The sequence below is a fragment of the Poecile atricapillus genome, chromosome Z (genome assembly GCF_030490865.1).
Source record: "Poecile atricapillus isolate bPoeAtr1 chromosome Z, bPoeAtr1.hap1, whole genome shotgun sequence".
Classification (NCBI taxonomy): domain Eukaryota; kingdom Metazoa; phylum Chordata; class Aves; order Passeriformes; family Paridae; genus Poecile; species Poecile atricapillus.
In genome coordinates, this window is record NC_081289.1 from 11489075 (window position 1) to 11502098 (window position 13024).

At 37.7% G+C, this 13024-nt stretch overlaps 1 protein-coding gene across 2 annotated transcripts in view; it reads left to right on the forward strand.

Annotated features, from left to right (window-relative positions):
* The window catches only part of LOC131572977 (membrane-associated guanylate kinase, WW and PDZ domain-containing protein 2), a 706094-nt gene that overhangs the window by 466133 nt on the left and 226937 nt on the right, over window positions 1-13024 (forward strand). For both annotated transcript variants that reach the window (XM_058826448.1, XM_058826449.1), the window contains exon 5: window positions 3679-3892. In XM_058826448.1, the coding sequence (XP_058682431.1) occupies window positions 3679-3892 (214 nt within the window). The remainder of the gene's footprint in view (window positions 1-3678; window positions 3893-13024) is intronic.

Here is a 13024-nt window from a genome sequence, read left to right on the forward strand (position 1 = left end):
ACATTCAGCCTTTTTTACTGCTGTCACTGTTTATGTCTGCAAGGGATTGAGTCAGTCTCCCTAACAATTGGCATCAGTATTTGACACGGTGTTGGTCATGTCACATTTGCTTTCCACTTCTGACTGATGAAGTTTATCATCCAAACTACAGAAGGATCTCTTTTTAGCATTGAAAGCATGCTTATGTATGTGCATTATTCTGACAGTACTTGAGCAATGACAAGTTGCACCCAGAAAATTAATTTCTGTAAGGCTCAAATAATTGAGGCATAAGATATGACATAAAGTTTCAAAATTATCATTCCAGGCCTTAGGAATGAACAAAAGACCAGAGTCCCAATGCCATCACTCACCATGCAAGGTGCACTAGTCCCAGGATACAGGTTGAGTTTATTGTTTTATTATTACACAGCTAAGACAGCCAGAGGCATGAAAATAACATAAAAAGCTTCCAAGAGCCATGAGATTTAAAAACATACAAAACTTGGTATCCATTGATTTTTCTAGATGCATTCTTTAGACTCAATTTATCACAACTAAGTCACATCCTATGAGCCACACAATGCCCTGTGCTCACCCAGTCTCCATGATTCCCAAATCGGGAGATCCTTGCCCATGTCATGCCCTGGTTCTCACTGTGTCAGGAGTCAGTGGGAGCAGTGCCTCCACACAAAAGCACCAAGCCCTGAGTATGGCTCCAGCTCTGTGGGAAAGGGAGAAATTCCAAGGCTGCAAAGTTACATCTTCACAAGAAAAAAATACACATGTATTGGCAAATATGAGTTAAACTACTCTTGTTTCCACAGTTATTTTAAAAGGATAGACTCTTTCCTGTACAGAATTTAATTTCTTAAATTCTATTTAAATTACTAAATTTGAATTTTATCTATGAATTTTATCTTTAAATTTAATCTATAAATTACTATTTAATAATTTATTTTTTCTTTGCTAGTATTACTTGGATCATATTAGTTGCTTCTTTTGGATGAAGAGACTAAGTTTTTTAAATTCTCTGCATGAATAATCTGCAACATTAAAATAAAGGAATAAAGTTACAAAGTCCTCTGACATGTTTAGAGGGCAAATTTCAAGAATTAGACTGTAAATAGTAGAAACAATTTTCACCTTTTTTTTCTTCTTTCTGTCATCATGATGGCTGGGATTTGTTAATATAGATATTGAAAATCACAAGTCTATGATTTTTCTCTTCAGACCTGTTGAAAATAAGATGTGGAGGAAGAACACATACTAGAGATATCATGGTAAAATCCCAGGACACAGCAGTGTCACCACATCTGTGCTCTATCAGACGAATTGGTTGATGAATAGTCTGTGTATGTGATGCACCCATGCCCCAAATGAATTTGTTCTACTGTGGTCATACCTACCATGTGACCTTAATCCTTATATTCAATTTAATCTGCATATCTTCCTTCCTGTGGTAGAAATGTGGTCAAAGCTGCAGGCAACATCAGGAATACAACTCACAGGTCTGTTAATAATGCCTGAAGCAGATGAAGACTTTTGCTTTTAAAAGATAAGAATAAAACACCCAAAAAATTATTCAGCAATTATTACATTGTCCTATTCTCAGGGGAAGTGGGGACCATATATCATCTCTGCTTTATAGGAAACTTTTACATATATGAAAATGCTACAGACAGAGAGATTCATGTTTCCAAACAGCATAAAATGATTCTAATTCCACATGGTTCAAGCATGAGTTTAGCAGCATGAGCTGCATGTGGATGTAGAGCTGAAGATCATTGCCCTTTCCAAGGTTGAATTTGGGTTTTTTTCCATGCTATTCTAAAGGGTTGATGTGTCAATGTCAAAAGTATTTTTTAAGACCAGGAAAGCTGTATATGCCATTTATCCCCAAGAAGCATCACCTTTTACTATGTCATGTAAAGAAAAAAAGATTAGTTTGACACAATTTCTTCCTCAAAAGTTTTGACAAGTATTTATGATTTCTGAAGAGTTTACATGTAGGTGGTTTGATTCTTACTTCCAATCCTAGGAATTAAAAATAAAAAGATGTGCAGTTACAGTTTCATGTAACTTTTCAGCTACAAAAAGACAAAATGGCCTAATTGAGTAAATCATTTCAGAGGAAACTTAGGTACTCAAAAATTAAGAATAAAAAACTATCTAAAAACCTCCATCATAGATACTTTGATAAAACCAGGGTTGGGTTTGTCCTTTCCAAGTTTATTTTCCACAGGAAGGTGTTGCCATTACTTGCCGTGAGCCTGCTTATGTGCTACTCTCTGTACCCTGGGTTCCATCTCATCCAGCTCTGCCAATTGAGAGCAGCTGGCTCATCTGTGTTTCACCTGACCTGTTCTCTGCCCACTCCACCTTCTTAAGCCCTATTGCTGATATTATGTTAGTCATTTAATCACAGCTGATTTTTTTTGTACTAGTGACTGAGGCAAAAAGAGCACTAATTGCCTTGGGGTTTTTTTGAGTCATAAACTATTAGCTTTCCTTCCTTCCCACATAGTAGAATGGATCTGCTTTTTGTATTATTTTTATTTTAATTTTTATTTTTATCATTGCACTTACAGAAGGTTTTGTTGTTAGCCTTAATGTCCTGACTGTATCCCACTTTCTAGACTGACTGTGCTGTTTTGCTGTTAGATGCCCATGTTGCTTTTCTGTGTTCATCATTAACAATTTAATCTAGTTTTCACCTTTTGCACAATTCTGTCCCAAGTAGCAGATCATTGCAAATTCATGACTTAATTAAAATTAACTTGGATTATACTTACCATTTTTCTTTTTCATTAGAACAATTTGTACTCGCATTCTGAATACTGCTCATTCAATCTTTACTAGTTCTCCTGATCTTTTTATCTCTTAGCATTGCTTGCCATAATATCACATTCATTGATTCTGTGGGTTAATTAAAATCTAGGCCTTTATAAACAGTTTTGTTAATTTTTTTGTTGTTCTTCTTTCTTGCTGTTGTAAGCATCACTAATTAGAACATTTCACCCAAGCTGTCTTCCACCTTCCTATATGTTTCACACAGGAATCTGCATAGTTCCTTGCTCTGGGCCCACTATTAGATCATTTAATAAATTGTCATCTTCTTGCACCTTACTATAGACTACAGTGTTGACATGTTGAAGCATTTGATATTGGCTGTGGGAAACAAAGCCTCCCAGAGGTCATATTGGCAATGAAATCACAACTTTGTGGTTAATATATCACTGTGAGTCAATGGATGTCATTGGTTTCTTTGATATATGGATACAGATAAAGCAATTAGTGCATATACTTTTTTAATATGAAAAGGATCTGTAGTCTGTAGTAGAACAATGAGGTAGTTGTTTTATATATATATATGTGTTTATGAGTATAGTTTTAAAAGTTAAGACATGAGACATGAGAGCTGCTAGAGCAGCTGCCTTCTGCTCTGTGCTTCCTGCTAGTCTAGAAGGACTCCTGGGACAGAATGAGACAGAACTCTTTACTAGTTTCTTGTTTCAGTTTGGTTTTATTGCTTTATTTTCTTCTGTTGTGTTCTAAATAAAATACATCATCAGAGGGACCGTTCTGTAAACCAAACAGACTTTTTATTTCAAGACTTGAAGTTCACAGACTTGCACACAGTAAATTCTTTGCCATTAACCTGGATATCCAAAACCTGTAATTTTTATTCTCTTGTAGAATCAAGTGAACATGAAGAGAAGAGTACAGCTGTCTCGGGTGAGGCATCTACCACCCAGCCTTCTCCTGCACCAGGATATGGTCAACCTGAAGAAGCAAAGGAGGATATGGATGTAACAAAACAGACTAAACCTGAAGAGAATGATGACTTGGGCCCACTGCCTGATAACTGGGAAATGGCCTATACAGAAAAGGGGGAAGTCTACTTTATTGAGTAAGTCTTATTTCTTCTTTTTTTTAATAACTGTATTGTATTCAACTGGGTGAGAAAATGGTTTGTAAGGTGAAGTGGAGCATTGCACTCCTCCTCATTAAAGCAGCAGGAATGTTCTGGCTTTCAGAGCTCCTGAGGGCTGGTGGCAATTCCTGCATTAGTGATTTAGATGGAAGCCTGCAGAGTTTTAAGGTAGGTAACTGGTCAGCTTACTTTGATGGCAGGAATTAAAGCTTTTGTTTCTTCTGTTGAAAGCAAGGCCTTTCTGCTCTTCTGGTGCTTTCTGCTGGAAAAGTAACATAATCACTGGTTTTGTCATTCTTTATGTGGACAGAGGTAGAGAAAGTGAAGCTTTTTGCTAATTAAAGGAAAGGAAAGGAAAATAAGTGAACTAAAAACTAGCTAATGATCAGTAGAGGGAGACCATGCTATATATAGGAATAGTAAAATAAGTGAGCGGACTATAAGGAGAGTTAGTTATGTGTAGAAACTTTTCCCTGCTGGAAGATTATACATACCTGTTCCTAGTTAGTAAACTCATTGAAGCAATGGATATGAAAGTTCTTTATGCTCTATGTGCTCTCATTGAGCTCTTAGAGAGCTTTCAAAGGAGGGCCACAAGAATGGTGAGGGGTCTGGAGGGGAAGCCTTATGAGGTGCAGCTGAGGTCACTTGGTTTGTTCAGCCTGGGGAAGAGGACACTGGGGGAAGAACACATTGCAGTCTGCAGCTTCCTCACAAGAGGAAGAGGAGGGGTAGACACAGATTTCACTCTTGTGACCAGGGATAGGACTTGAGAAAATGGCCTAAAGCTGAATCAAGAATGTTTAGATTGGATATCAGGAAAAAGTTTTTCACCACAGAGGGTAGTTGGGTACTGGAACAGACTCCCCAGGAAAGTGGTCACAGCACCAGCCTGACAGAATGGAGGGTTTGCACAATGCTCTCAGGTACATGGTGACATTGGAGTGTCCTGCACAGGGCCAGGAGTTGGACTGGATGATCTTGATGGATCCCTTCCAACTCAGCACATTCTATGATTCTATGATTAATGTACATGACCAGGATAAAAATACAGCAAGTTTCAGAGTTGGTGTAGCATTGTGTTCCTCAAAAGAAAAATAAACAATGGAAAAAGCAACATTTCCATCAGTAGAACTCTACTACAGAGGTAGAAAAAACATTTGCTTTAAGGAACTGCCTCAGTTTGGAGCATTGTCTGTTATTCTGATTATTTGTAGGTAAAAATAACATTTGGTGGTGTCAATTATGCCTTAAATCCTGTATTTAATTTAAAATGTTGTGACTATCACATGAAGTGTAAACAAATGTTAAGAATAAAGTTTGTGCATGAGACTTTTTAATGAATACTGGCATGACCAACCATAGCTTCTGGCATACACAAGGCTGAAAATAGCAGTAACTATTAAAACATAAGTGTGCTTGCTGAAAAGGGCAAAAATATGCTTATTCCAGAAAAAGAATAATTATAATAACTTTGTCCAAGCAAGTAGAGAAGAGCTAGAATGACCTCCGGGCTAGCTGAAACCCTTGTTTCCTTCTTACCTTACTCCCAAATTTAATTTTTCTTTACATATTGAATGCTCTGGCAGAAAGCAGAGGGAATTATATGTCACTTTTCTTTTACTTGTAACAAAAGCCTGTGGGACATTTGGGGGACAGAGGAAGGGATGATGGGTCGATCACTAACACACCAAACTGTGAGAGTAGTAAATACTGAAGGAAGTAATTTAAAAGAAAATTAATATATATTTTGTAAAAGATCCAGTGATGGTAAATAGCCCTGATGCTCTACAGAGCAGCCATTGCACTCCTCAACTTCCTTTGATGTTGCAGCTTACTTCCTTTCCTGGAAATGCTCTGGTTTATACTGCAGTTCTGACAATGCTTATCATTCACTTCCACTAAATGAATGTTATGTAAAGCAAAGAAATCAAAGGTGCAGACTGGATAGAAGGACTATTGTAAGGGCTCCTTGCTTTTGAGATTATATTCTTGAACAATGTATTTGCAAAAAAGTGCAATTACACATCTGCAAAAATACTAGATTATTTGCTAGAATTCTAGCAAAAGGAACAACTCTGATCATTTGAGTTTTCACATTGCACAGTCTTTTCAGGGTTAAGTAGGAATGTAATGCTGTGGGGATGCTGTTAAATTGCCTCTTTGTTTACAAGTCACTTTGGTTAATGGCATGAAGAGACTCCATTTGCTTTCACAAAAAAACGGAAAGATAAAAAGACAACAAAAACCTATTTGTCTAACAACATCTCCCTGAACAGTAGTAAAGATTGTACTAGATTATTAAATAATAGATGAAAAACAAACATTTTTAAAGTGTACATCACAATGAGTGGGGGGAAAAGAGTCACTCTAGGCAGCATCTTTTATTGCTTTATTTGAGGCTCATTTGAATTGTGCCTTAAAAGGCTAAAGCCTTCCAGCAGCAAACTATCTCAAGTTCCAACTTGTCACAGGTATACCCAAAGGTCTTAGATTTCATGACAGCATTTTCATTCACTCACCTCAAACTAACCTCTAAAATTTAGATGTGATCTCACTTATCAAAACTGCCACCAGAATAGTGTGGCAGATTTACAGTGAGAGAGGAAGTGACTTCATAAGGGGAAGGATAATTGTCTATAGACAGGATTATTTATTTGTTAATCACTAATGGTTCAGTTAGCATTTTGTAAAGCACAGTGGAAAGAATTTCCTCTGCCTCAAGGACTACAAAGACAAAAAAAAAAAATATCATCTACTAGATGCACTGAATGATTCAGAGGATGGTTGTATTTTAGAGCATATATTGGTCTGTTTCTTCCTTTTGTTCCCTTTTTGACATAAGTGCATGACCTTATGTTTACCTATTTTAGTATTCACAGACAGAACAAGAGCATCTCTTCCTGCAGCGTTAGATTTACCAGTGTTTTTCAGGAAGAGCTACTTAAGTACATTTCTTGGGCTGTTTCCAGCCTCCCTTACATATGAATATGAATTTTCAAATACAGGCACATACTACACAAAGAGGACTCCATCTCTTACATTTGGTTTCACTGAGAACATATGCTGATGAGAACATGCAATAATTAACAGACTGTATATAAATTGGAATGCCATCAAAAAATCCTCCAGTTTTTTCTCCTTCTTCCCTGCTTTAAATATGGCTGATAAGTGTGGCATATTTTGGCATGCTTAAATAAATCATAGTCATCGCTGATTTTTAGCTTTTCCCTCTGCCGGAGCTAAGGAAAGGCTGTGATTCCCCAAAGACTTCAGACTTCGCATTGTTAACAAGTCTGAAACCCCATACTAGAGACCCAAGTTTATGTTGTCCTCACAAAGTCAGCAGATGCTGGTTGTGCTAGATCCCAAGCAATCAGTGTTTGCTGTGTTGGTCCAGTGCAGTGCTGAAGTGAATAAAAAAGGACCAAGATTCTGGGTGCCTGTGCTATCATGTGCAGTCAGCCTGAAATGTGGCCCTTACCCAACCATCCAGCTCCAACCCATACATTAGTACATCATAGACTGTCCTGTACAGTTGGCTACACATTGTAATACTTTTTGTAACAGGCACAATTGGTTTTCTGTCTCTCTCCAGCTTTCTCTCCACACACACGCAGCAGAACTCTGAAAGGGCTGCAGGGACAGTAAGACACGAAACCTAAAGCTATTTGATTCTACTGTTCAAAAGCATATGTGGTTTCCTTTGCTTATGCTACATTAATTGTTTTTTTTAGTGGGGAAAGGTCTAGAATAAATACCACTGAAGAACATATTTGAAGGATCATCTTTTTTAACTTGTGCTGATGAATTTTAGGAGAATGTGACCACATAAGTTTTAACAAACCACTTTCCTGTACATCTTGCAGACATTCAGTCTCTTTGCTACTTCAACACCTACTTCTTAAAACAGCATAGTCAGCATTGCTTTTTGGACCTGTTGCACTATGTTTTCTAGTTGTTAATGACTTTTTTTCTCTACTATGAAAGTACCAAAAAAGACTGAAAAACATCTATAAAGTAGTCCACTGTAAATAGACTCTCCTTTTCACTGTAAAAAACAGCCATTAAGTTTTTTAATATTAGTGCAATTTCAGGTGATATCTGAAGAGTACAGGTACAAGAATATTGCTGTGGACTGCACTGGGATGAGTTTTCTTCGCAGTAGTTTTTAAGGCAGGAAAGTTTTTTGACTGCAGGAATAATATTTATCCCAACATCTTGTTTACCTGAAGTACCATGATATATTTAGTTGTTCCTGAGTGCACCAGTGCATCAGAAAGCTATTTTAGTTAATTAAGGAGTTTAGTTTAGTTAAGTTTTAGTTATTTTAGTTAAGCCTGAATACACCATTATTATATTTTGTACTAGAAGATACTAAAAGTACTGAGTAGAACTATACCCTTCTACCTGCTCAAGATTATTTTCATATCCTGCAGTAACTACAGGAACTTTTATAAATTAGTTTGGCACTTCTGCTTGTATGTTACATCATCAGAATATCAGTCCATAATACTGAAATATTTTGATTGTCTGGATATTTCTGCTACTTGAATTAAGTAGTAATTAGGATGAAGGATTTATTTTTTTTCCCCACATACTGTTGCAATATTCACTTCTGATGGGATTTTTCGTTGGGAAACAAGCCATCTTGTGTCACTATGATACACTGTGTAGACAATTCTGATCCATCAGGGGTCTTGTGAATATCATTATAATTGTCTGCAATTTGTTTTCTTTGTTTATATGTTGGATTGGATCTGTTAGTTTTGGTCAGCATAGCAAACCAGATTTCTAATGTATTTTGGACTTCAGCATGACACACAGAAGGACAGGCAGCTGAAAGAAACCAAGAGAGATCTTTTCTCCTGAGACCACTTCCTTGCTTCATGACAAGTTAATTAGGATCACAAAGATGGTAGAATTGGAAAGAATTTGTGGAATGCTGAATTTTATTTTTTTTCTCTCTCATCTATTGATGTTATAAAGACATTATCAGTCTGTACTAGTGCTGTCCCTTGCTCTCATTTGCTGTTTTTATCTGTGCTGACATCCAGGTCAAACTGCCAGCTTAACTCCTCTTGTCTTTCCTCACTTTCTTATTTCTGGTCTTTCCCCCAAAGGTCTCTTCTGCTGTGCTCCGCAGAATTAATCTTCCAGCACATTTCCTCTGATATTTGTAGTGTTGTTATAACTTTTCTTCTTTGTCTTTACTGAACTAGAAGAATCAGCTCACCTGCCTTGCCATATAGCATTAGGTATCTAACATAAACCAGTCGTCAAGACTCCTTCTGTGGTCAATGGAGAGAGAAAATTACCTCCAGAGGCTGATTCATCCTGTCCATATATAAGGGCAGAATTAATTTGCCAAAATACAACTTCTTCTACCAGTAAATATGTCTCCACATATCCAAAACTACATCTGCAGTACTTTGCAGTTTGTGTCAGGAGTACCCTTTTGAAGGAAATCTTCTGGCTGTATTCACACATTTTGATTTGGCTCATATTTCAGTGTAGCCACATTGCATTCCTTTCAGATGAAATGGAGAAGAAAGTGGATCTCTGGGAGTACACTTAATTTTCTACAACCTTCAGGCCCTGAACTCCATCCATGATACCAGATTTGAGTTAAATCAATCTCAGTTCCTTCTGATCTAAACCATTTCCATATCTAAATTAGCAGTATCAGAAGACTGAAACTCTTGGTGCTGATGACCCAGCAGCCACAGCTTCTAGGTCTTTTCAGGTGCCATGGGCTGCAAGCCTGTGAATGTAGTGCAGTAGGTGAGCTCCTGCTGTGCATCTTTTGGTTTAAATTCAAGTGAAAAGCCTACAAGCTTGGAGAACACTTAGTGTGAGAAAGAAAATAACAGAGAGAGATTAATTTGAAAAGTGACCCCCTGATCAAAGCCAAAGCACCACTGTAGAACACAGCAACAGCCCAAGACCTCTCCATTATTGCAACAGATATGACACAGAACTTGTCCAAACCAGGACCCTTCTGGAGTGGCAGCCAGAGGCCATTTGGGAGATGACATATCAGCATTATGTCACTTTAGTGACACACCTATGGTTAGGTGGTTCTGATGAATGATAGGTAAGATAAATTATTCTGCATGGGTGTCTCTCCCTTGAAGAGAGACGAATCCTACACAATTAGCTATGTAATTTTTGTAGTCACATGGGATGAAGCCCATTCTTTGTCAGAAATTAAACTGCCTCAGTCAAAGAGAATTACTTCAATAGCAGAAATTACCATAGGAGACTTTAGGCATTTATATATTCCAAAAAAAGTCTTGCATAAGCATCTTCTGCTCCTTCGAATGCCTAGAGGCAGTGCCATGTCTCTGGGCTGAGTGCATAAGTGCTTATCTACTGCCCAAGGCCATCTAAGATTCACAGGATAGGAACTCCCAAGCCTGGGTCTCTTAAGGACCATGAACTCTGAGCACATCGTGAAATGCAAGGCAAGCTGGCAGTCACAGCTGCTGCCATGCAAACCTCTCCCAGGAGAGGACAGCTTCCTTTTGTTCTGGCTCCTACATGTATGCAAGAAGTTTAGGTAGCATCCCACAATGGATGGATTGCAAAATTGCTGGTTTAATGCTCTGTTTTCCTATCCAAGTCCCTCCACACATAAATTACTTGAAGATCATTATTGTGCAGCTTGAAAATCTCTGCAGATACACAATGCTTCAGCACAGAGAAAAGGGAGGGAGAAGTTAGAACTGTTGAAGTTAGGGGGCCTACAGAGCACTGTGGTTTTCTTCTCTTATGATGCCCTCTGCTCAAGTTGTTAGATCAAGGACCAGCTTAAATGTAACGTGTTCACAATAAAAGCCCAAGCAAACCCATATGTGCTGTCCCCAAACACACTGAAACAGCACACTGGTAAATGCCCATTTTGAAATGCTTTTCACGATAACATGCAAGTTACATACCTTGCAAGATGCACATTTTAGACTAGGTTTGCAGTGCTTTTAAAAGACATTAAGGCTATTCCTGTCAGTAAGCACTTCCTATATTCCCTTCAAAAATGTTTCAAGAGATTGCCTGAAGGCTTTGTTAGTACAAGAAACTTTATCTGTCAAAGTGCTTTAAACTGACAGATTGTTAACAGAAATCCATTATAGTCAAATCTTACATAAAATAATATACTGTCTAACAAATAATTATAATAAAATGATAACACTTTGTTAGATAAGAAAAGCCACACTCCTAATGTTTTTTACTCCTAAAGGTATTGAGTAGTGTCCAATGAGAGTTCCAGAAAGCCTCTGGTCCTGGTACCCAGCTCCAGAGCTATTGACAGGGAACAGAGGCATTTAAACAGTCCCTGTGAAGCCTTAAAAGCAGAGCTACAAAGAAAATCTGGAGAAGAACATGAGGTTGATTCAAGGCTTCTGGGGAGTATTCTGTGCTTTCTTTCACTCTGTTTAAACCAGTTGAAGAACATTTTTTCCACATATATTTAAAATAGTGTACAACTAATACCAGATGACTGTGATTATATTAAACTGTTTCTGCTAGGTGCAAATACTTGGAAAAGAGGGAGGATTTAAGTTAGTTCAGCAATAATTATTTTATTGACTTTGGGCTAAAATATTAAGCTCCACTGCTTTACTGAATGACCTTTAAAAATAAAAAACAAAAAACACCACAATATACTTCAGGCCTATATGCAGTTTCTATTTTGTGCATAGGTAACAAATTTGGATGAATTTTAAAAAGTTATGCTCTTCCATGTTCCACCTGCTTGAAGCAAGACCAATGGGATCCTTTATTAAGGAAGCTTTGCTTTAAAAGTTTCAAAAATTAGGTTTTTACTATTGATTTTTAGAGATTCTAAGACATGCATTGTTGATTTGCCAGCACTTATCTCAGTAGTCCTAACTAGTAATCAAAATCATTGAAATTATGTAAAGATGGGCTTTCTAGACATGTTTTTAATGATAAGGTATAGTTATGGCCAAGTAATGAAGCATTGGCCAGTGTAAAATGTTGTTGGAGCCACATCTGTATTTCTCACAGGATGCTTTTGTTGCATCACTTCACTCTCATTCCATCACTGACAACTCCAAATGCCTTTCTGAGCATTTATTCCACAACTGCTGCTGCAATTCATCTGCAGTTCATTCATGACTCATCTGTAAATCCCCAGCCCCTTTTCCTTCTGGTTGTCTATAAGACTTCCCAAATGGGCACACATGATTAGTGGTGAGGTAGGCAGGTTATGTCCCCTACAAGGTTTTTAGTGCTTAAAAAGCATTCAGTGTGCACAGCTTATGCAGCAGATAAGTGTTAATGTTACTTCTGCCATTAGTGTTAATTTGAGCAATTTACTGTTCCTTCTGTCTCCTCTCCCATAGCTGAAGCTCTCCTAAAGGCTTCCTTTAAATTATATTAAAAACAGTTTAGGAGATAAAGGTTGTCTCTATTTAACTTTTACAGATTTTAGTCCTTTGCAGAGCTGAAGGGGGAACAGCTGACACAAGGGAGACTGGAACACCCTTCCAAGGAAACCTCCTATGCAGGACAGAAGTAGACATGAATAAAAAACATGATGCTGTACTACAGAGCTACTCATTTCCCTTTTTTACTGAGGCAACGTGATGGTAGTCATGTCTGTCCTCGAAGGATTGTGTGTTGTGTACCTGGTTGCTAAGATGATCCAAGGAATGATGATCTCTAGGAAGATCATAAGGGGGCATTGATGGTACTGTGGAGGTGTTAGAAGTCAGGTGGGGTTGATTCTGCCTTCTTTCAAGTCCTACCTTCAGAGCAGGAAAGTATTTTTTACCCACTAGAGCACTTCTCTAGAAGAAGTCTAGAAGCCTTTAAAGTCCCGTTGCAAGAGTTGTTTAATCCCACTGCATTGTATGTTTAGTATAGATTATATAGTGGAGAGGCAGGGAAAGAGAAAAGGCACAGATAACAGGCAAAGAAAAGAGGGATGAATTTCAAAAGCTTCTTTGCTCCTGCAATTATTTGTCATAGCCAAAAGTTCTTGTGGATGAGTTTTGCTTTTACTAAGTAGCTGAACAGGTTTGACAAATATCACCTAGAAGAGGACATTGAGTGCTGTAAGGGTTGATCTAAATGAAATAT